The 23682-nt window shown below is 48.7% G+C and overlaps 1 protein-coding gene across 9 annotated transcripts in view; it reads right to left on the bottom strand.

Moving 5' to 3' along the window:
- Positions 1–2412: 2412 nt before the first annotated feature.
- Positions 2413–23682, bottom strand: part of LOC135240333 (double-stranded RNA-specific editase 1-like) — a 147721-nt gene continuing 126451 nt past the window's right edge. For all 9 annotated transcript variants that reach the window (XM_064309672.1, XM_064309673.1, XM_064309677.1 and 6 more), the window contains 7 exons: positions 20154–20268; positions 18519–18687; positions 17224–17375; positions 15855–16023; positions 12020–12201; positions 7445–7623; positions 2413–6873 (listed from right to left, as the gene is read on the bottom strand). In XM_064309672.1, the coding sequence (XP_064165742.1) occupies positions 6697–6873; positions 7445–7623; positions 12020–12201; positions 15855–16023; positions 17224–17375; positions 18519–18687; positions 20154–20268 (1143 nt within the window). In that variant the 3' untranslated portion in view covers positions 2413–6696. The remainder of the gene's footprint in view (positions 6874–7444; positions 7624–12019; positions 12202–15854; positions 16024–17223; positions 17376–18518; positions 18688–20153; positions 20269–23682) is intronic.

Raw genomic sequence — 23682 nt, 5'->3', positions numbered from 1 at the left:
CCATCACAAAACTAAAACTAAGGTAATTGCTTGGAACAAAAACCAGCACGCAGACCAGCCCTCCAGGACTGGAACTGTGCTCCCCTGCTGTAAACGATGATGATCCAGTTCGCACTGCAGATAACTCAGTGAGAGCCCATCACACACCCAGCTCTGAATAATTCCCTCCAGCTCTGATATACGTGTGTAGAGACCAGACCCTCGTGCTTTTAACAGGATGCCCAACATACACACACACACAGCGAGAGAGAGAGAGAGAGAGAGAGAGAGAGAGAGAGAGAGACAGAGACAGCGACAGAAAGAGAGAGTATCACAGAAAAATCCCACAGGAAGGGTTTTGATTGTGCCGTGGGATTGGGATTAATAAACGTAAAAATAACATATTTGCAAAAATAATATTCATATCTGCATGCATTTCTTTGTGGACTGAACCTCGTCTTGACAGGGGAAAAATCCTTTCAAATTCACCTTTAAATGCATCTAATAGGCCTATATCCCCCTTATATATCACAATTTTCACATACATTTGTGAACAAATTTGTATGAAACAATAGGCTAGCCTAAAACCTAATCGTTTAACTGTGATACAACAATGCAAAACACCTTGGGACCAACACGCAGAATCAGACCCGGGAGATCTCGGAGAGATTTGAGTGGGCGAATGTCTGTAACAGCGCCTTTTCAAATAATAACGGATTTTTTTTCTTTCACTGGCAGCAAAAAATAAAACCTTCAGAAGGTCGGGAAAGTTTGCGCGTGGAAGCTTCAAGGGCAGAAAGAGCTGATTTCCCGCCTTTATAGACTTAACCTCCTGAAATGCAATTTGCAGATAAAACATGAAAGTGGGCCTTTCCCCACTAATCCGACTTCACCTTGAGCCCGCTACACTTCTGGGGCCCATCAGGAGTATTTCCTCACAACCAAGAAAAAGGAAGAAAAAAAATCTTAAGATTTCATAAACTCTGTTGTTCATTTTTCCCCCAGTTCACCAGCGTTGTATTTTTTTATTCTGCTTACACAGGTGTAGAAAGCTGTCAAGGACTGGAGTGTTTATATGCTTGATGCTTGATAACATTTCCTTTTTTCCGTTTGTTTGCTCCCGAGTGGAGACGAACGGACAGGTAATCCACAGCGAGATTATCACCGACATTTTCATGTTACACAGGTGCTGGATGCTGATATGACACAACGTCATATCTGTCAAAGGGAGATTGTCATGCAGATTACCGAAATAACATTTAATACAGAGGACAAAGCTTAGCAAGCATCAATGGCATGGAAACCAATGCCTTTCTCCAGCACGGTGAATTGGAAGAGAGCTAAGTATCAGACGCATGTACAATGGACACCCTACTGCCTCGAAAATGGCATGATATAAATTACGAGGAAAGATGATTTGCATACGTCACACTCATAACAAAACCTAGCATTCAGTTTGTAACAGGTTGGAGTTCTGTGTGGATGTTTTGATAGTCGTACACTGCAGCATACAATGCATCTAATTTTATAGGCTACGTCGAAAGAACGTAAAACGGGATGCTTAAATTCGTTCCTGCATAGATGATGGGGAAGACTAAAATAGAAGTAGCCTATCTGGAGAAAACCCGATAAACACGATCAGTATGGCTGGGGCAACGATGCATTGTTTGGAAAGCAATCCAGTCCCTGGAGGCTCGCAAGCATTCATAAATACAATTTCAACCCAGTCACAACAATTACAACGCTACTAATAGAGACTTTATTCCTCTGTTTTGCGAGTAAAGAAAAGGTCACCATCTGGCGGAATTAGAATGGGAAAAAGACGCTTGTATCAACATCTCATTTGCAGTGCACACGGGTGGCTGAATAGTTTTCTTAAATTCCCCACTTCACTCAGCCGTACTTTGAACTTCCCGTTCTCATTTAAAGCGTCAATTTTTAAGGTCAAAATACTGTTGAGCATGCAACACTGATTCGTCAGCAATGTCCCCCTAAATAAATAAATAAATCTAATAAGGCTATGCGTTTGTAATTGGGTTATCTGTTTGTTATACAACGTAGTATTCATGAAATTAGTCATTGAAATGTATTACATGAATATAGGCCTACACACCTGTAAAACATCGCACCGAAACTATACTCCTCTGTGATTTATTTTACTTGGCATAAAAAATGAAATAACGTTGAGCAATGTGGACGAGAGCAAAAATCACTCAAGAACATACAGCTGGATGAGTACTGTATGCGCGTGCAATTACTTACAGACGTGCAATTTAAAAGCATGGACGTTAAGCGCGCGACAAAGCTGCGGTTTGGAGTTAGAGGCAGCGAGGCTATTGTAAACCTTCAGGTCTATTTTGGACGGAAAGTTGAGTCATTTTCACATTTTATTCCGGCACTCCAACGGACAGAAAGGAAGACAACATACAACTGTAAACTAAATTCTCATTTATTCTTTTTTTATCCACTTAAAGATCTATTTTTTGTTCATTTTCTACATGAATGTTTCTTAAAAGTATTTTCTCATGCTGGGTGCAGCTTCAGAGTTGGATACTCATGCAGGTGGCTCACGTTTTCGATATTACAGATGACACGTTGGAATGGAGCAGCACGTGGGTTCGGACTGGATCAGATAAGGGCAGGACTGGACCCAACAGTACAGTCACCAAATACAACACAGTCAGAAAGGCTGGACCACTCGGACATGTAGGCCATCGATAAAAAAAGAAAAAGAAAGAAAAACTAAGAAACAGAAAAATACACTGTTAAAAAAACTACAGGCATGGCGAGCCGTTTTGGCCAGAACGACTTTGTCCATAACATCAGCCACTGACATCTTTTTACGGTGAAGAGAAATCAAACAAACAAAAAAAACCCATTAATTTTGCACTTGGTCCCTTTCGCACAGCCGAAACAGTTCAGTTCCACTGCGGTATCCAGACGAGCAGAACGGCATCGCGGCTTTCAGCAAGGGTCCCGTAGCCTACTCCACCGGCTTCCTTCGCCACGCCGCACTTCCTTGCGAGGTGCACTTGCGGTAGCGCATAAAAAGAGCGTCTAAAATCCGAAGGTCCTTCTCGGGCCACCTTTTCCCCTCAGGTGAAGTTGAAAGTCATTAATCAATACAACTGACTACCGCAGAAAACAGACCTTCTTCACTATGTACACGCTCCAGTGTGGGCTACACCAAGATAAATTTCAACAATGCATTTTCCAGCTATGTACGCACACAGTGCAAGGACTTGGCTATCAGAAACCATCCTACTGCTGTTCTAAAGGGTGTCAGCAATAAACCGTATGGGCTGGAGAAGTTCGCATGTTTCGAGGGGGCCAATATGGGATTATATGATTTCACGCGAACAGGCCGTTTTTAAGAGGCGCGCGGAAAATCACAGCAGCTCTGGGACGGAGGCCAGAGTCAGGAGCAGAAATGACAGCTGTGTTTCTGAACACGAACACGTTACTTGGTGAGTGTATTTTTTAACCACCATTTGCAATACATATATAATTTCCATAGTTTGAAACATTTTATAGTTTCACAGTATTTACATCTTTCAATCGACAGCTATAGAAATATTGAACTAAACAGAGTCGGCTTGCAAAGCAGGAAAAGATTTACAATGAAGGCTCATTTAAACCAAATAAAATATACATTAAATCAGTGTACAAAGGATGACAGAAATGACGACATTTTTCTTGAGAGTCAAATATCCGACCTCTTGGTTTAGACGGGAAATGGAGACGTTAAAACGGCGACGTCTTTGGTGAATGTCCCACGGTCTCTTTTTCTCCAGCATACCTTCGAGGCGACGCGTCAGCAGTGACCCTGCTGCTGAGCCACGCGCACTCGGGCGCGCGCGCAGACACACAATGCACGCACACAGGGACCGGGCACGGCTCGGTCAAATCGTATTCGCACATACATTACCGAAACGCAAATCGACCATCTTGCCCTGCAGGTTTAAAATATCGCACGACCTTACATACTTAGACAATGTAATTTAATAGTAGCCTAGGCTACTTGCCATTTCAGTCTCCGAGTATTGTTAGCAGTGAATCACTTAAAACACAAAGCTTACTGGTGTGCGCGTGTTATTTTTGTTAGGCTAAATATTCACAGTTCAACAACCCCCCCGGGTTGTGAGATTCCGAGCATGAAACCCAGGTTAACGCGGAAGGATTTGAATTTGAATATGTGAATCACTACGAATTTGGATACGGAGTTATCCATCGACATAAGTCCCACCGCATTTACAAGGCAAATACAGGACAGAGGTATTACAGCTCTGAAAACCTTACTGGTGGTAGGACAGTGATTACAGTGCAGAGCTTGTTTCGATTTAAACAGAGAAGTAAATGACAAGTAATCTGTATTATCCTCCGAAAATATTTTTTATCGTAATAAATTATTATAAATTAACAACTGGGTCTAATGGGTACGAAAAACTCGGGAAGAGACAGAGTCGTCTCTTTCCGAATATCTAAAATAATAATAAACATCAAAATAAAATAATTTAAAAGACACGTATGCCGTTCTTTTACAGCATTTGATGCAGAAAGGTTAACCACATTTCAAAATACAGATTCTCACATGCATTCAATTAGAAGGCAAATCTAGCATTATTAATTTAGCCCGAAACTGGGCGTGTCCATGATTCTCGTGCGCGGCTGTATCTACATTAAAAGCCAGACAATAAGCGCAAAACGCGAGAGCCACGATTCGAATTCTCATTCTTTAAATATTGTCCACCCAGGTTCCCAATATCGCTCTAACTCTGGAAATGAAATCACCATGCAGCCTCTCCAAACAACTAACTTTTCTCCCGGAATTTCCGTCAGGTGCAAAGGCAAGTAGACAAACCAAGTACATTCAGCACACGGTACTCCATTTACATTAAAGGTGTCCCCACCGTCTTCCCCACATGAAATCACAGAGAATCACGGAAACAAACAAACAAACAAAAAAGTGTAAAATATCCTGATAAAATAACCTTGTGAGCCAGGGACGGAGAGAGTGAAGTAAACTTGTTTTTGCAGTCTAATTGACTTGTGCATGAGTGGACAGTAAAATACCCTGGAGGTCAATGCTGTTGGTGGGGATAGCATTTGCGGCAAGCAGCGCGATTCCTGGAGCGAAATGCTTTTGAATCCATCCAGCTGAATCCATGCTCCTTTGAGTCGGGGGACCGTGTAGAGGTGTAAAAGGAATTTTTGGGGGACAACAAGCAAGAGGTGGTTTTTCTTCGCTATTTACATTAAAAAAAGCACTAAACAAGCTGTAGGTTTTTTTTGTTTGTTTGTTGGTATTTTTTTTATAGAAAATGCTGGCATTAAATTTTACAAACATACTCATACAGCGCTAAATGACTGACTGATCCCGGCTCACCTTTAACAATCCCATGCAGAGAGATGGCTTTATTGGAAAATAAAACGTGCATCATTCAAAAAACATTTTTAACCACCACCCCAGCCGTAATCCCCAAATTAAGCTCTACAATAACCCAGTTAAAATCAGATCAGACAGATCCGTCTTCAGAGAATAAAAAATAAACGAAAAATGTCTTAGGGACAACTATGTGAATCCTAGAGGGTGAGACGCTTCCGATACTTCGCTTTTTTTCTTCGTTTAAAAAAAAAAAAAAAAGAATAAAACGCACGTGTTTCGAACGCTTTCCGTTCTCCACCCCAGGGTAAAATCGACATGCTATAGTATTTAATTTTTTCTCGGGTAACCTAAAATCAATATACACAATCAAGCATTTTACTATTGGTAAACATTTGACCAATGACAAGAAATTAATTAACAGGCATTTCAATATATTTTACTACAGCCTGTACAGACTACAACCAGCATTGCATGTGTGTTTTCAATAAAAGGTGGACCAGTGACGGTGAAAAAAAAAAAAAAAAAAAAACAGGAAGAGGCGGCAATACCCAGAATCCCCCAACACAGCTGTGTGGTTATCCCGAACCCAGACCTTCATATGTATTTGGCATTAACATACTCCTTAGGCAAGGTTTTCTAGGTAACTGACTCGTTTCTCTATTTTTTGTCCTTTTCACTTAATTAAAAAAGGCTACTTAACCATATCTAAAATAAAATTCAGCAAAAACATAATTACGGAGATTCCAGTTAAAACAGTAAGACTTCATGTTAAATGAGAGATCAGTAACATCAACTTAATTGAAAGGATGATTCACTTTTAAAAACAGTAGCTGTAATAATAATAATAATAACAGTAATATTAATAATGGTGATGAAAAAGGCAAAATAAAGCAGTGACATTAAGGGGGGGTCGGGGTTTGGTTGGGTTAGTGACATAAAAGTGAAGCAGAGGACAGGTGGGGCAGATCTAATTTTGGAAAACACATACACGCACGCACACTCACACTCAGACATACACGCATGCACATGCATACACACACATATACGCACACACACACTCAGACATACACGCATGCACATGCATACACACACACACACACGCGTGCACGCTCAGGCTCACGCCCACGCTTGCACTCAAACACAAACACTGACACACACACACAGTCGCACACACTCACTCACTCTCTCACATATACACATGCATGTACATACTCATACACATACACACATACATACGCACACACACTCACTCACTCTCTCTCTCTCTCTCTCACACACACACACACACACAGCGTATGAAGTCTCCGGGCCCGGTGACCGGCCCCCCCCTCTCAGGAGCTGAGGGAGAACTGGTCCTGCTCCGTGGGCTTCTTGACCCAGGCCCCCAGGCCGGCCGTGTGGAAGGCCTTGATGAGCGTCTGCTTGGCGCTGTGGTACTCCAGCGCCGCCTGCTTGGCCTCGTGGTACGTGCCGGGCTTGGACACCTTGATCCTCAGCGTGGGGGAGAGCTGCGAAACAGAAGCACGTCTGAACGACCCGTCTCTGCTCCAGGGACCCGTGGTTCCCGGTGTGTTCGCGGGCCGGTCGCATTCCTTCCGTCTCTTACTCAAATCCAGCACAGTCGGCTTTTTCTGCTTTATATTCACCAGTAGCAGGGCGGAGGGACAGTCCAGTTTGGATCACACGTCCAGTTATTTTAAAACTCAGTGAAACGTGAGGCTTTTTCCCCTCTGCGGCTCACATTTTGGCATCAGCGTGAATGAGGAGTTTAATAAAGCCGCACGGCTGAAGTCATTTCCTGTTTTATACCCAGTCATTTCGTAACTCTGAGGTAATTTCCTGTTTTATACCCAGTCATTCCGTAACTTTGAGATCATTTCCTGTTTTATACCCAGTCATTCTGTAACTTTGAGGCCATTTCCTGTTTTATACCCAGTCAGTCTGTAACTCTGAGGCCATTTCCTGTTTCATGTGTGAGCAGACTGCCATAGAGCAGGCCGACACACAGGAAGTGCATGAGCACACACTGGCACAGAGGAAGCTGTCACACAGGAAGTGCGAGGCGCTGGCGCTGCTCACCTTGCAGTGCAGGCGGACCCAGCGGCTGTACAGCGCCTGCTTGCAGAGCCGCGACGGCCGGCCCATGTCGTCCTTCCCCGTGGTGGCGTTGATCACCTCCAGCGCCTGGTCCCCCACCGTCCAGTTCACACTGAAGTTAGGAGCCTTGCCTGGCTGCCGAGCTTCCGCGTTACTTATACCTGGGGGGGGGAGAGGGGAGGGAGGGGAGGGAGAGGGGAGGGAGGGAGGGAGGGAGGAAAGAGGGGGGGGAGAGAGAGGGGAGGGAGGGAGGGAGGGGAGAGAGCGAGAGAGAGGTAGGGAGACAGGGTGGGGGAGGGGGGGGGGAGGGGGGGTTAGAGATATACTTTTATTAATTACTGAATATGTTATATTCACTGTTTCACCTAATTTACACATGACATGAGATTACACAAGCAAACATACGCTAATACCACACACACACAAAGTTGTATTTTGTTTATCCGTTTATTCTATGTTTGTTGTACTCATGCTTTGGCAATATGTACAAATATACATCATGCATTTGAATTTGAATTTTAGAGAGAGGCAGGGAGGAGGGGGGAGACAGAGAGAGAGCGAGGGGGGAGAGGGAAAAAGAGAGGGAGAGGTGAGAGAGGACAGAGAGGGAGAGAGGTGAAAAAGAGAGGTGAGAGAGGGGAGAGAGAAGGAGAGAGGGGCGAGATAAAGAGGTGAGAAAGGCAGAGAAAGAGAGAGAGAGAGAGAGAGAGAGAGAGAGAGAGAGAGCATTATAAAGACGTGTATTAAGTAGAATCAGGGCCTGGAGCAGTACTATGGATTAAAGGGTCTGTGAGAGTTAAGTGTCACACTAATAAATGTTATCGTGCCCCAGAGTGCACCACTTCTTGCTCCGTCCAATTACATCACAGCAATTTCACATCCGTTTGGCACCGTGGGGGGCCTTCCCCCTCCCCTCTCCCTGGATTATGTCCGGAGGGTGGCTGTTCACCACTGCTTCAGTGTAGAGCACGATACGCGCCTTGTGAAAGCATTATGGGGCTTTCCTCCTGTACGACAGCCCTATCAGAGACCCGTGCTACTATGCAGCAGGACAGGACACCCCAAAGACAAACACTACACTGCTCTGACTCAGAGACCCGCGCTGCTATGCAGCAGGATAGGACACCCCACCCCAAAGCACTGTGTCATATGTGTGTGTGTGTGTGTGTGTGTGTGTGAGAGTGTGTGTGTGTGTGTGTGTGTCTGAATGTGTGAGAGTGTGTGTGTGTGTGTGTGTGTGCGCATGTGCTTTAAATGTACTTGGTGACATCAGTAAACAGGATATATAAGCTACTTTAAATTGTACACAGTAGCTATTGCAGGTTCAGCTTAACAATCCCAAGGCAGTAAAGTACACTGTAAAGCACAGCGCTGGACGGGACTGAGGGCGTAGCGATGGCGGTAAGGCTGTTCCACAGCGCTGGACGGGACTGAGGGCGTAGCGATGGCGGTAAGGCTGTTCCACAGCGCTGGACGGGACTGAGGGCGTAGCGATGGCGGTAAGGCTGTTCCACAGCGCTGGACGGGACTGAGGGCGTAGTGTTGGCGGTAAGGCTGTTCCACAGCGCTGGACGGGACTGAGGGCGTAGTGATGGCGGTAAGGCTGTTCCACAGCGCTGGACGGGACTGAGGGCGTAGTGTTGGCGGTAAGGCTGTTCCACAGCGCTGGACGGGACTGAGGGCGTAGTGATGGCGGTAAGGCTGTTCCACAGCGCTGGACGGGACTGAGGGCGTAGTGTTGGCGGTAAGGCTGTTCCACAGCGCTGGACGGGACTGAGGGCGTAGCGATGGCGGTAAGGCTGTTCCACAGCGCTGGACGGGACTGAGGGCGTAGTGATGGCGGTAAGGCTGTTCCACAGCGCTGGACGGGACTGAGGGCGTAGCGATGGCGGTAAGGCTGTTCCACAGCGCTGGACGGGACTGAGGGCGTAGCGATGGCGGTAAGGCTGTTCCACAGCGCTGGACGGGACTGAGGGCGTAGCGATGGCGGTAAGGCTGTTCCACAGCGCTGGGCGGGACTGAGGGCGTAGTGATGGCGGTAAGGCTGTTCCACAGCGCTGGACGGGACTGAGGGCGTAGTGTTGGCGGTAAGGCTGTTCCACAGCGCTGGACGGGACTGAGGGCGTAGCGATGGCGGTAAGGCTGTTCCACAGCGCTGGACGGGACTGAGGGCGTAGTGATGGCGGTAAGGCTGTTCCACAGCGCTGGACGGGACTGAGGGCGTAGTGTTGGCGGTAAGGCTGTTCCACAGCGCTGGACGGGACTGAGGGCGTAGTGTTGGCGGTAAGGCTGTTCCACAGCGCTGGACGGGACTGAGGGCGTAGCGATGGCGGTAAGGCTGTTCCACAGCGCTGGACGGGACTGAGGGCGTAGCGATGGCGGTAAGGCTGTTCCACAGCGCTGGACGGGACTGAGGGCGTAGTGATGGCGGTAAGGCTGTTCCACAGCGCTGGACGGGACTGAGGGCGTAGTGATGGCGGTAAGGCTGTTCCACAGCGCTGGACGGGACTGAGGGCGTAGTGATGGAGGTAAGGCTGTTCCACAGCGCTGGACGGGGCTGAGGGCGTAGTGATGGCGGTAAGGCTGTTCCACAGCGCTGGACGGGACTGAGGGCGTAGTGATGGCGGTAAGGCTGTTCCACAGCGCTGGCGGATGGGGGCGTAGTGTTGGCGGTAAGGCTGTTCCACAGCGCTGGACGGGACTGAGGGCGTAGCGATGGCGGTAAGGCTGTTCCACAGCGCTGGACGGGACTGAGGGCGTAGTGATGGCGGTAAGGCTGTTCCACAGCGCTGGCGGATGGGGGCGTAGTGTTGGCGGTAAGGCTGTTCCACAGCGCTGGCGGATGGGGGCGTAGTGATGGCGGTAAGGCTGTTCCACAGCGCTGGCGGGACTGAGGGCGTAGTGATGGCTGGTAAGGCTGTTCCACAGCGCTGGACGGGACTGAGGGCGTAGGATGGCGGTAAGGCTGTTCCACAGCGCTGGACGGGACTGAGGGCGTAGTGATGGCGGTAAGGCTGTTCCACAGCGCTGGACGGGACTGAGGGCGTAGTGATGGTGGTAAGGCTGTTCCACAGCGCTGGACGGGACTGAGGGCGTAGAGATGGCGGTAAGGCTGTTCCACAGTGCTGGTGGATGGGGGCGGTGGGAAGCGCTCGATGATGAGGAGGTGTCAGCGGTAAGTGATGCATGCACTCCCCGAGCCTCTGCACGCTGCACACTGCTGACGGGGGAGATTCTGCAGCACCGGCCCGGGACACCGCGAACCCGCGAGCGATTTAACGGCGAAGAGGGGAGCGGGACGCGCCCGCCCTCCCTGTGATCCCCTAACCGGAGAAGGTTAACTGCCGCTCCATTACCCGCCCCCCTCTGCGGTTTTTGGAGAGGAGGGGAGGGGAGGGCAGGGGCGTGGGACGGGGCGGGCAGACAGACGAACACGCTGGCTGACGTGGCGATGATGCTGATGGATCGCGTGTGCTGTGGGGGAACATTACGGTGCTCTGCTGCTGCCCCCCCCCCCCAGGTCCTAACCGGTAACAAGCTGATTTGGGAGCCGGGCACTGGGGAGACCGGGGTTGAGATGGGAGCCCAGGCTGACAGCCAGGCTGTCCGATGCGTTCACTACACAGAGGCACTGAGAAGAGTACATCAATAACACTGCCAAACCAGCACTGCATTACACACACACCCCCCTACTACAGCACTGCATTACACACACCCCCTTACCGCAACACTGCATTACACACACCCCCTATACTACAGCACTGCATTACACACACCCCCTCTACTACAGCACTGCATTACACACACCCCCTATACTACATCACTGCATTACACACACCCCTCTACTACAGCACTGCATTACACACACCCCCCACTACTACTAGGCGGCAGTGTAGTATAACGGCTAAGGAGTTGGTCCTGTAACCTAAAGGTCGCAGGTTCGATTCCTTGGTAGGACACTGCCGTTGTACCCCTGAGCAAGGTACTAAACCTGCATCGCTCCAGTATTTATCCAGCTGTATAACTGGATACGATGAAAGTCGCTCTGGATAAGAGCGTCTGCTAAATTCCTGTAATTACATAACACCATAACTACCACACCACTGCATTAGACACCTTCTGACAGAATACATTACACAAGGTTCTGTAACTCAGACACACTCATTTCTCCCACTGCTGCCCATGATTTAGTGATCCAAAGCCGCGCTGTACAACTGCCGCTGCGGTTAATTACTGTTACGGTGCTCCTGCTACGGGCTACTAATGGATCTCTTTAAGTCTGGCACTTACATGACAGTGTATTCATTACAGAAACCTTCTTTTGATTACGCTTTATTTCAAATGTGTTCCTGCCAGTTGATAAGCTTATTGTGAGCGCTCAGTCAGACGCGATTCCGTTTAGGGGTGTCGGCTAAACGACTAAAACAGAGCGAAAACAACGAGGTGCGACTCGGAGAAAATCAGTGATGCTCTGCTGGTGGACTTTTCCGGCAGGCGAAGCGCAGCCTCTGCAGAGGGGGGGTCTGGTGTACGGCCGGGGGGGGGCGGGGGGCTCACCGCTGAGCAGGGGTCGGTTGAGGGTGAACTGCTGGGGCAGGTCCTCGATGTCGGCGATGCGCTGGTACATGGCGCGGGAGAGGTGGTCGGCGTGGTACAGGCTGCCCAGGATGATGCTGGAGAAGTAGATGGGCTCCGTGAAGTAGCTCATGAGCGAGCCCTGGACCCCCACCACGTTCCACCTGCGGAGAACACGCAGGAACGCGTCAAACTCAGCCACACAGAACACGCAGGAACAGCTAAACTCAGCCACACAGAACACGCAGGAACAGCCAAACTCAGCCACACAGAACACGCAGGAACAGTCAAACTCAGCCACACAGAACACGCAGGAACAGTCAAACTCAGCCACACAGAACACGCAGGAACAGCTAAACTCAGCCACACAGAACACGCCCGAACAGCCGTCAAACTCAGCCACACAGAACACGCAGGAACAGCCAAACTCAGCCACACAGAACACGCAGGAACAGTCAAACTCAGCCACACAGAACACGCAGGAACAGCCAAACTCAGCCACACAGAACACGCAGGAACAGCCAAACTCAGCCACACAGAACACGCAGGAACAGCCAAACTCAGCCACACAGAACACGCCCGAACAGCCGTCAAACTCAGCCACACAGAACACGCAGGAACAGCTAAACTCAGCCACACAGAACACGCAGGAACAGCCAAACTCAGCCACACAGAACACGCAGGAACAGTCAAACTCAGCCACACAGAACACGCAGGAACAGCCAAACTCAGCCACACAGAACACGCAGGAACAGCTAAACTCAGCCACACAGAACACGCAGGAACAGTCAAACTCAGCCACACAGAACACGCAGGAACAGCCAAACTCAGCTACACAGAACATGCAGGAACAGTTAAACTCAGCCACACAGAACACGCAGGAACAGCTAAACTCAGCCACACAGAACACGCAGGAACAGCCAAACTCAGCCACACAGAACACGCAGGAACAGCTAAACTCAGCTACACAGAACACGTAGGAACAACTAAACTCAGCCGCACAGAACAGGCAGGAACAGTCACAACTTCACCAAGCTATAAAAACAAAAACAGCCTGTGTGCCAGTCAGAAGCTGCATACTTCATACTCCTGTAAATCACAGCTTCTCTGTTCTTGTTAAGCTGTAAATAGGGATGGTAAATTGCGAGTTAATGCTTAATTTCATGCTTAACTGCTCCTCCCTGCTTCCACGCTCCAGGGCTCTAACCCCTGAGCCTCATCAGGGCTCGAAGCCAGACTGAGAGAGAACTTCAGGTGTGGGGAACAGCGCACCTTTCCCAAACTAAGAGGAAAGTTTACACGACCATTACCATTAGTGATACCCCCCCCACCCCCTCCACCTGCGCCCCCCCTCCCGTTAAAAGTCCCAGCGGGACGGGGCACTTTGCTCCGCACAATCAAAAGGCCTAATCAAGGCGAGGCGTGCTCCTCCGCACCCGCCGGTGCGTTCCGGGGAGAGCGGGCTCAAGTGATTGGGGGACCGAGTGAACGGGCGGAGTTCAGCCAATCAGCCGCGCGGAACACCCGCCGCCCTGAGCGCGCGCGGCTACTTCAGCCGGCAAATTGAGCCCCTTCTCACTTTACTTCCCCCGAGGTGTGACTCACAATCAGACGGGAGAGAATAACAGGACAAAAATAGAGAAAATTTACTCCCCCCCCCCCCCGAGATTCGTAATGACTTAGAGCCGCGCGGCGTCGGCAGAGGGGACGCGGTTCGGCTCGTCAGACCCCCCCCCACACTGTTACCCCCGCCGGGCGGGGAATAGCCCACGGCTAACGGCTGGGGTCAGCCTCAGGCCAGACTGACCTGGCTGTTCGGCGCTCGCTCTCATTGAGGCCGAGAAACCTGCGGGGGCTGAAACCAGCTCAGCGCACGCGCCCGTCCAGTACCAGCCACCTCCTCACCAACACGCATTAACACAACAGAGCGCATGCTTCCCCAGCAAAAGCAGCCTGTTGGGCAGTATGGAGACTTCCCTCAGGACTAGTACAGCATCCTTAACCCAATTCATTCTCCCCATGGGGGGCAGGAAATCAATGTGCACATCGTTAAAAAGGGGAGAGACCTTGAGGAGACACTGCTGCCTGTGTACAGAAGCTGTGCACCTGCTGCTTCCACGTTTATTACCGCCTTATGAATGCACCTGGGATCCAGTTCTTGAACTGTTGCATCTGTATGCGGCTGGGAGGAGCAGTGGGAGAAGTGGGGAGGTATAAGGGGCTGTGGGAAGCAGTGGGGAGGTATGAGGAGCAGTAGGGAGCAGCGGGGAGGTATGAGGAGCAGTAGGGAGCAGCTGGGAGGTATGAGGAGCAGTAGGGAGCAGTGGATGAGGCATAAGGAGCAGGGGGGAGGTATGAAGAGCTGTGAAGAAGGTATGAGGAGCAGTAGGGAGCAGTGGGGAGGTATGAGGGGCTGTGGGGAGCAGTAGGGAGGTAGAGGGCAGCAGGGGCGGGAGGTATGAGGGGCTGTGGGGAGCAGTGGGGAGGTATGAGGAGCAGTAGGGAGCAGTGGGGAGGTATGAGGGGCTGTGGGGAGCAGTAAGGGGCAGTGGGGAGGTGTAGGGAGGTATGAGGAGCAGCAGGGAGCAGTGGGGAGGTATGAGGGGCTGTGGGGAGCAGTAGGGGGCTGTGGGAGGTAGAGGGCTGTGGGGAGCAGTAGGGAGGTATGAGGAGCAGCAGGGAGCAGCGGGGAGGTATGAGGGGCTGTGGGGAGCAGTGGGGAGCAGTGGGGAGGTATGAGGAGCAGTAGGGAGCAGTGGGGAGGTATGAGGGGCTGTGGGGAGCAGTAAGGGGCAGTGGGGAGGTGTAGGGAGGTATGAGGAGCAGCAGGGAGCAGCGGGGAGGTATGAGGAGCAGCAGGGAGCAGCGGGGAGCTGTGGATATAGGGGACGTGTGAAACAGGCTGTGGGAGGGTGCGCTAGCTGCAGTGATGAGGGACAGGCGGTACGGCGCTGCGGGGGCGGCGGGGGACAGAGTAACGGCGGGAGAGCGAGTGAGGGGAAGCGAGCGAGGCGCGATGTGTCAGAGAGCGAACCCGTCTCATTAACGGCGACAGGCCCGGCGCGGCGGTGACACCCCCTTATCGCTCCGCGCGCAGCCGTCACAACGAGGGCGGACAGCGCCGGGGCCCCCGATAACACGCCACTTCAGCCCGGCTCCCGTCTCAGAGCACCGGGGAGGAGGAGACGGGGGGCGGGGAGGGAGGGGGGGCAGGCGGGGTTCGGGAGGTACAACCCTGGGAGGGGTCTTGTGTCCTTTTTACTAAAAACAGCTTGTGCGGAACGTGCTGCATGTACAGACTGCAAAGCACTCCTTTTCCCAAGATAAAAAGACGTGCATATTTTTAGATTACTAAACAGGAAAATTATAATTATAATTTTTAAGTATGACATTTCTAAACACGGTCTGGCACGGCATGTCTGTTGTGTATGATCACTTCTGATTGGCAGGTCACTAACAGTAAGTTCTGATTAGTTAAACTGTAATTTTATTAGAATCTCCACTCAATAAACAGGCGTAAAATCGTGAAATATCACGATTTTGACAGTACGTAACCATTTTTGATTTTGATTTCTCATAGCCATTTTTGATTTTGACTGTTCATAATTTCTGATTTTCATTGCACATAGGGGATAACTGACCAGACAGAGAGTTCACTGGGTCTGAGGATAACTGACCAGGCAGAGAGTTCACTGGGTCTGAGGATAACTGACCAGGCAGAGTCCACTGGGTCTGAGGGTAACTGACCTGGCAGAGAGTTCACTGGGTCTGAGGATAACTGACCAGGCAGAGTTCACTAGTTCTGGGGATAACTGACCTGGCGATTTTGTCGCTGCAGGACATGGTCAGTAGCCTCTCTCCCTGCAGCACCCCGTCCCACGTCTGAATGGTGTTGCTGGACCTCACGGGGATCGTCCCCTCCCCCGACTCGATTTTCGTCCGCAGCTGCCCCCGAGCCTTCCTGTTGGGGTGCCTGTCCCCCTGGTCTGGGGAAGAGAGCAATGACAGAGACTACCTCGTGAGAAAATCACAACAAGAAACAAATAATCCTTTTCTTTTCATCTTTTACCTCGTCTGCGGCAGTAGGCCAAAAAACAATTATGTATGCGTCAAAGCACTATGACATGAGGCCATTTAAAGAATTAATAACAGCAAAAAAATAATAAAAAATGAAGCAGCTCCAATTATAAAAATTATTGCATTATATTTGTGATGCAGATTCGGGCCCCAGAAGATAGTGCTAATTAAAAAAGAACGGGAAAAAAGGAATTACAAGTGCAGAACATATCTATTAACTTAATTAAATAAAATAATCAGTCAAAGAGATTTAATTCACTACCAGCACTAAATTTAATATAATTACAATATGTTGCACAGCAAAGCAAAAAAAAAAAAAAAAAAGTGAATCAAATTAATCTTTGTTGATAGACTCTGTGTACAGACGCCATGTTGAATTAAGACCATCTCTACAACATCCTGAGTCTGAATCCTGAAACACCACTCGTCTGAATCCTGAAACGGTTAAATTGTGGTTAAATCGATGTTAGCTCCTACTCTGAGCAGGACGAGAAGGATTTTTTTAAAAACCTGCCACTAATGTGTGTGTGACTGCTTAGGAGCCCGCCGTCAGGTCAAAGAGCCACACACTCCTTTTCATCAATGTTACGATTAGTTTTTAATTTTACAGTTACTCGTTTCACTTTTAAGCATCGTGCAGAGGGGGAAATGAGACGCTCGTATGCAACTGGTTAACGTACACAGACTGCTCCTTTCCACCACGAGAAAAAAAAACCATCAGTACAAACTGCTACAGGTTTCATTCTCCACTCGATATGAAGGGGGGGGGGGGAGGAAACAGTTGAGAGAATGAGTCAGAGCAAGGCCCTGATTTTAAAGAGGACGGGGAGTGTTAGAGCTGCTGATCATCCTGCGCACTGCTCACTCAAACACCGTGGGGGTGCGGGTGGGGGGTGTGCGACTATTAGAAGTGTGGAATGGGAGACCATGGCCCTGACTCACCACCCCCCCACCCCCTTACCATAGAACTTTCTGTGCTATGACCCCCTCTCCATCAGTACCTCTCTCTGTTTGTATGAGGAACATACAGAGAGAGTGAGATTTCTTCTCTTCGTTTAGGGGTAAATAAAACAGCAAATTAACGCACGCAGGGCCGGAGCGCGGGTTACCTTCCACGCCCGCTTCGTGGGGCGAGAAGATTCGGGCGTCTCCGCAGGGCGAGGTGCTGATGTACAGGTGGAACTGCACGTTGTCCTTCAGCCGGTAGCCGTGCTTCTCGCACCTGACGAATATCGACTTCTGGTGCTCCTCTTTGCTGTTGCTGCAAGGGCGGGAAAGGAGGCCCACGGTAGTTACCACAGGAGTCTGAGCCAAAATGGCCGCCCCCTACTGAGGGGGATGCAATGGATTCAGCGCCGCGAAGGGTTCCTGCCCGCGCAGGTTGGCGCTAACGTTCGTTAACATTAGCCATAATTCAATTGGGTGCCTAATAAGCCTAAATTAGCTCGTTAATTGAAACTGGGGAGACATATTAAGAGCTGCGATAACAAACCTTGTTCGCAGAAGTTTATTACCACTTTGATGAGCGCCCCATGCCCCATCAACCACCAATTCAATCAATCAATCTTTATTTAGCGCCTCGTCTTCTAGAACATGCTACCTCTGAGCACTAAGCGCACTCAACTTTAAAGCAAACAATTGCCTACAACACTCCCACATAACAATAACAGAGAAATGCAAAACTTGGGTCTACCAAGTCATACATATTATTTTCCATAAATGCTAAATATCAGCCGAATACATAGGTTCAGCTTCTGCACAAAAGCAGTTTAACACATTTCAGATTCAGCAATTTACTTGCAATAAAACTTCTTTTTTTGACATGCCTGTTTCTGTAATCTGTCCAGGGACGGGTTCAACTTTTTAGTACTTATATAACATCATATTATATAATATCATACTTCTTATATTTTATTTCTCATTAAAACATTTTTTTTTATGAGCACCATCCTAACACATGCTGGTTTTGCCTGTGTAATTACTACACGACGACACCAAGGCCGGAAACATACCCCATGTAAGTATGCGAACGCAGACGCTTCGAGCTACGCAAAGTCGGGTTCACGCATCGTTGCGTTCTACAATGTGTCACCTGAAGTCCTTAACGCAACACAAGCTGTAGCAGGTGACAACAGGAGGACGCAGTCTTCTTCCATGTCTGCTGTTTTCCGATTAGCCTTTCACAATTGTCCTGGATCGCCCCCTAGAGGACTCCGGTTTATTACCTCCACATGGACGTGAGAGCTCAGGTCGAGTATGAGCGACCGGGCCGTGCGTGTGCAGTGCCTCAGCCCCGCGTACTCATTTGCGTGCATGCCACATACGTAGGGCATGTTTTGGGCCTGAGACGAGTCACCCTTCAGGGCAGCTGTAGACGCGTGTGCCGCGCGGGCGGCTGACTCACCAGAGGAAGTGCTCCAGCTCCGTGTACAGGTACCGGATGAGGGAGCGCCGGGCGATTATCTCCGCGTGACAGTCGTTCAGCGCCAGGCCGCGGTCGCTCATGTACTCTCCGTTTATGCACTTTGTTCCCGTGGAAACGCAGATCACCTGGGCTTCTTTGACGTCAGTGCCTGAGGGGTGGGGGGGGGGGGGGGGGGGCAGGGGGGTTAAAGATGGCTGAACGGGAAGGCCTGCGCACAGTCTCTAAAACTAACCAATATGTAAAAACGTGCCCTGCAAAGCGGCACAAGTGAGACTCAGGAGGTGAGAACCGTGCGGGGAAAAGCACCCCCTCATGAGAGTCCGTTTAACGGGCCGCGGGAATCTAACGCCGGGCACCCACCGCACGCGTCGTGTAAGCAGCGCGGCGCGTGTCTCCACTGGTTCCGTTTGTGTCGCGCAAAGGCTTGGTAAAAGCTCTATATTCCTAGTAGCTCTCGCAGTCTGCAGTGGGATTACATCGTGTATTTCACGTTTGTTCACGACTGTTGATTATGGGTTAAGTGAATACTTGGCGAGAGACCCTTTTCAGTTTGTTAATTTGGTAATATTTCATTAACTCAGGTAGATACGTGAGAAAGTAAACGCTTTCAAGAATTACCATAAGCTTAAATCGCAACGTAGCCTGCATAATAATCAATCTCAAACTGTATTAATTTATTTGCTTGGTTAACAAGCGTGCCAATTTCATGGAGAATATGTGATGATCATAATAATAATAAATAATCCGTAATCAACCATTGGGAATTCCCTTGTCGTCTTGTCATTCACGTCAATACATGTATAGGATCAGATTTAGTAAAATCAGCTAATCATCAAAAAGATAGCATAACAGTTTAATCTTGAAGGGATATGAACACCACAACGCCATGAACACCGTAAGCTTTGAAGTACAAGTGCAATAAAGGCTTTTTGAAAGCACGGCGAATGAAGACATCGGAGAAGTCAAATAGGCTGAGCAACGGTTAGTTAAAAACTACCTTCCAACACTCGAGCTAACAAACCGCTGCTCGGTGCATTCACTTCTACATCATTCAATAGGCTACGTCTTTCTGTGGTGTATTTTCAAATTTACCCCACCCCCTCCGCAAAATAAGATAGCAAACCTAAGTTTGCCTTTTCCCCAGGTTCCAGTTTTTTTTTTTTTCTGCAAGGACAATACAAAAACGAAAAGGCTTGTATTTTTTAGCTGCTTATAAAATATCTGGTGTTTATCTGGTTTTATCTTGTTCTCCACTACTGCAAGAGGGAACTAGGGACACACCCCCAGTAATATAAGGATGAAATATAAATTAGAGCATGTATACCTACCATTTTAGAGCATATTTCTGTGTATAAACAGGGCATCGTGACGCGCGACAAGCCGAAAAAATAGAACAGAAGCGAAAAACTACGCTTCAGTTCGCTTGTGTCGCGCGAGCTTCACAGCCGGTTTGCGACGCGTTCGCATCTGGTGGAGACGACGTCGCCCGCTGCCGTTGTTATAACAGTACTTCAACTACGCTTCAGTTACGCGCGTAGTGCGCTCGCGGTCGTTACGCGTGCGGTGGGTGTCCGGCTTAAGAGCGTCTCCACGTAAACGGAGATGGCAGCGTACCTGTCGTCATGACGACTCCCGCCAGGACTTTCCGCCGCGCGTGGGGGGACGTGAAGTTGTCCGTCAGCTCGCTGAACTTGTCCACCACCAGACGGGAGACGGCGTCCGCCAGAACCTGGGGCACCACACAGAGTCTGTGACCATCTCTCACTCACACATCTCTCACTTACACATCTCTCACACACACATCTCTCACTTACACATCTCTCACACACACATCTCTCACTTACACATCTCTCACTCACACATCTCTCACTCACACATCTCTCACTTACACATCTCTCACACACACATCTCTCACTTACACATCTCTCACACACACATCTCTCACTTACACATCTCTCACTCACACATCTCTCACACACACATCTCTCACTCACACACATCTCTTACACACACATCTCTCACTTACACATCTCTCACTCACACATCTCTCACACACACATCTCTCACACACACATCTCTCACACACACATCTCTCACTTACACATCTCTCACTCACACATCTCTCACTTACACATCTCTCACTTACACATCTCTCACTCACACATCTCTCGCACACATCTCTCACTTACACATCTCACACACACATCTCTCACACACACATCTCTCAAACACACATCTCTCACACACACATCTCTCAATTACAAATCTCTCACACACACCTCTCTCACACACACACATCTCTTACATACACATCACTCACACACATCTCACACACACATCTCTCACTCACACACACAATCAAAACAGACCCAAACAAACAACCCGCCTGTATTTCACATCCCATTTCAGAGAGCAGTGAGCTCTTTTATAAATGGTTTTCTGATTTTACACACATCTCCCAGACTCAAGCTATGAGCACACAGTCATTTACACTTGTTGGTATGTTACCAGCAGTCAGAAATTAAGAACAGACACACACACACACACACACATAAATGATCAATTAATTATGTAATGCAATTATCTCAAACTTACCGAAACAGATAAAGCCATCATAGATCTCGTCACTTTTAACGAATTGGAAGTGGAAACAGATCCGGATTAAACAGAACAGCAGCAGTTTGCTGTAAAACTGTAAATCCCTGGGTTTGTAAAACACTGGGTCTGTAAATCCCTATGTCTGTAAACCCTGGGTCTGTAAAACACTGGGTCTGTAAACACTGGGTCTGACAGGCAGTGCAGACTCCCCAGGTACAGCATGAGTGCAGCACACCACTGTTCACACTGTGGCCCTGCTCTAATGTCCGTCAGAGCCCAGAATGACGGAACTTTGGTATCAATATTCAAGTGGAACCTTAAATCTTTCAATTTTAATATTTCCTGTCTTTCACTTTTCTTTCCCTTAACAGTCATTAATGTGCAGGCAAATGGTGTACAAAAAAAAACAAAAAAAAAAAAACAATGAATTAGGATAAATGAAAAAATTTGCCCTGTTTAAATTCTCAGCAGCTTCAGAGTCTTCTACTTACACTAATAAACACTTAATTTTAGACTTACATTAGCCTTCTCCTGTCTTTATTAGCCTAGTGATGGGGAGGGGAGGGGTCTGAAAGTATTTCTGTAATAACATGAAAACGGTCCCGCCATTTTGTGCCACTGTTTTAATGGATAGTCGGAACCAAACAAAGGGCACCTTTGTGAACAGCTGAAGGTAGATTAAATAAATATTTAACGACGGAGAATGAATTAGTCAATTAGATGGGTGTCGTCTCAGACACAGGAGTCCCACGGTGAATTAAGCACGGAGAGGGGGAGAGAGAGCAAAAGAGAGAGAGGAGAGAGGGAAAGAGAGAGAGAGGGGGCAGAGAGGAGAGGGGGATAGAGTGAGATGTGGAAAGATAGAGAGAAAGTGAAGAAACAGAAAGGGGTAGAAAGAGACTTACTGTAGATCGTTTGGATAAAAGCACCTGCTAAATTAATGTAATGTAAATGGGAGGGGTAGAGAGAGACAGATGGAGAGAGGGAGAGAGAGACAGAGATGGAGGGAGAGAGAGATGGAGGAGAGCGAGAGAAAAAGAGATGGAGGGAGAGAAAGATGGACGGAGGGAGGGAGGGAGAGAGAGAGAGAAAGAGATGGAGGGAGAGATAGATGGAGGGAGGGAGAGAAAGAAATGGAGGGAGAGGGAGAAAGAGATGGAGAAAGAGAGAAAAAGAGAGCGAGGGAGAGAGGGAATGCGGGAGCGAGGAGGAGGTACCAGACTCCTGAATAAAAGAGGAGGGTGTGAACTTGTGACCGGCTCTTAAGCCGGCGACCCTGCATTACCCCCCCGACTCCCAGCCCGCCCTATCTGAGCTCACAGGGCCTGATTGTAAAAATCACACCCGCTACGGCGTCTTCATCCCTCTCAGCGGCGGCCCCGGCTCGGACCGAACCAGGGCTAATGGCGGCTTATTAAAGGAGCAGGTATCAGATCACGGGCCGGTCGAGTGCCACAGATTACAGCGCGCAGCCTACGGGGGCCCCTGATTGGCCGACGGACCGGGACGAGGGGGGGACGGGGGTGGTGATTGGCAGAGGCAAGCGGGGTTCAGAGCAGCACGAGGCGAAGCGGCCGCAGTATTGACAGATCGGCTCTTAAACGGGCCGGGCGGGAGTTTGCATAATCAATTGCCTTGTTTCGACAGCGTCGGCGTGGAGATGTTAATTAAGATTAGGGTTTATTTCGCCCCGCTCGCTATCTGGGAAAGGGGATTACGGGCCGGGATTAAGAGATGTGTAAATAGATGTCCCGCGCGCTAACGCAGCACGTTAGCGCTCTTAACCTCTCTCTCTCTCACTCGCTCTCTCTCTCTTTCTCTCTCTCAGTCCCTCTCCACCTTCCCTCAGTCTCAACTGCTTCTGAAAGGGGGAGGGATGTGAACGGAGACGGCGGGTTGAAGATAAAGACCCCGGGCGAAGAGGAGGGAAATCCAGCTGGGACGTCAAAACGCCGGAGACAGCAGCTATTTAAAATACAGCGATATTTAATAACATGTGGGTATTTAAAAGAGCGGTATTTAATAAACGGTGTGTATTCATTACACATTAGATATTCAATACACATCAGCATTTAATGAACTGCTGAATTTCATATACAGCAGGTATTTATTAACCAGTGATATTTAATATATAGCAGAATTTTAAGAAACAACGAGCATTTAATATTTAGAGGGTATTTAATTAACAGTGGTATCTATTAAATAGCTAATACTAAATTAAGAGGGTATTTAATAAAGTGGCACTTAATAAATAGCATATATTAAATTGGCTGTGGGTATTTCATAATCAGTAGAATTTATTTAAAGTGGGTATTTAAAGGCTTTTGAGCCAAAGCTAAATTTGTCCCCACATGGTAACAAACGGGGGTTTTAAGAGATGTTCCTAAACACTGCTGTGCCCAACAGCCTAAATTTTAAAAAGACAGACCGCATTTTAATAAACGCCTCTTAAAAACTGTGCGTGATCGGTGTTAACTAAGGCTTTTATTTCTTTTAACTTGCCACAGGATATTAGACAGAGCCAAATATCGCATTTATACAATAT

The sequence above is a fragment of the Anguilla rostrata genome, chromosome 15, assembly GCF_018555375.3.
Source record: "Anguilla rostrata isolate EN2019 chromosome 15, ASM1855537v3, whole genome shotgun sequence".
Lineage (NCBI taxonomy): Eukaryota > Metazoa > Chordata > Actinopteri > Anguilliformes > Anguillidae > Anguilla > Anguilla rostrata.
Note: the sequence above shows the minus strand (reverse complement) of the source record. Positions and strands in the feature narration are given on the sequence as shown.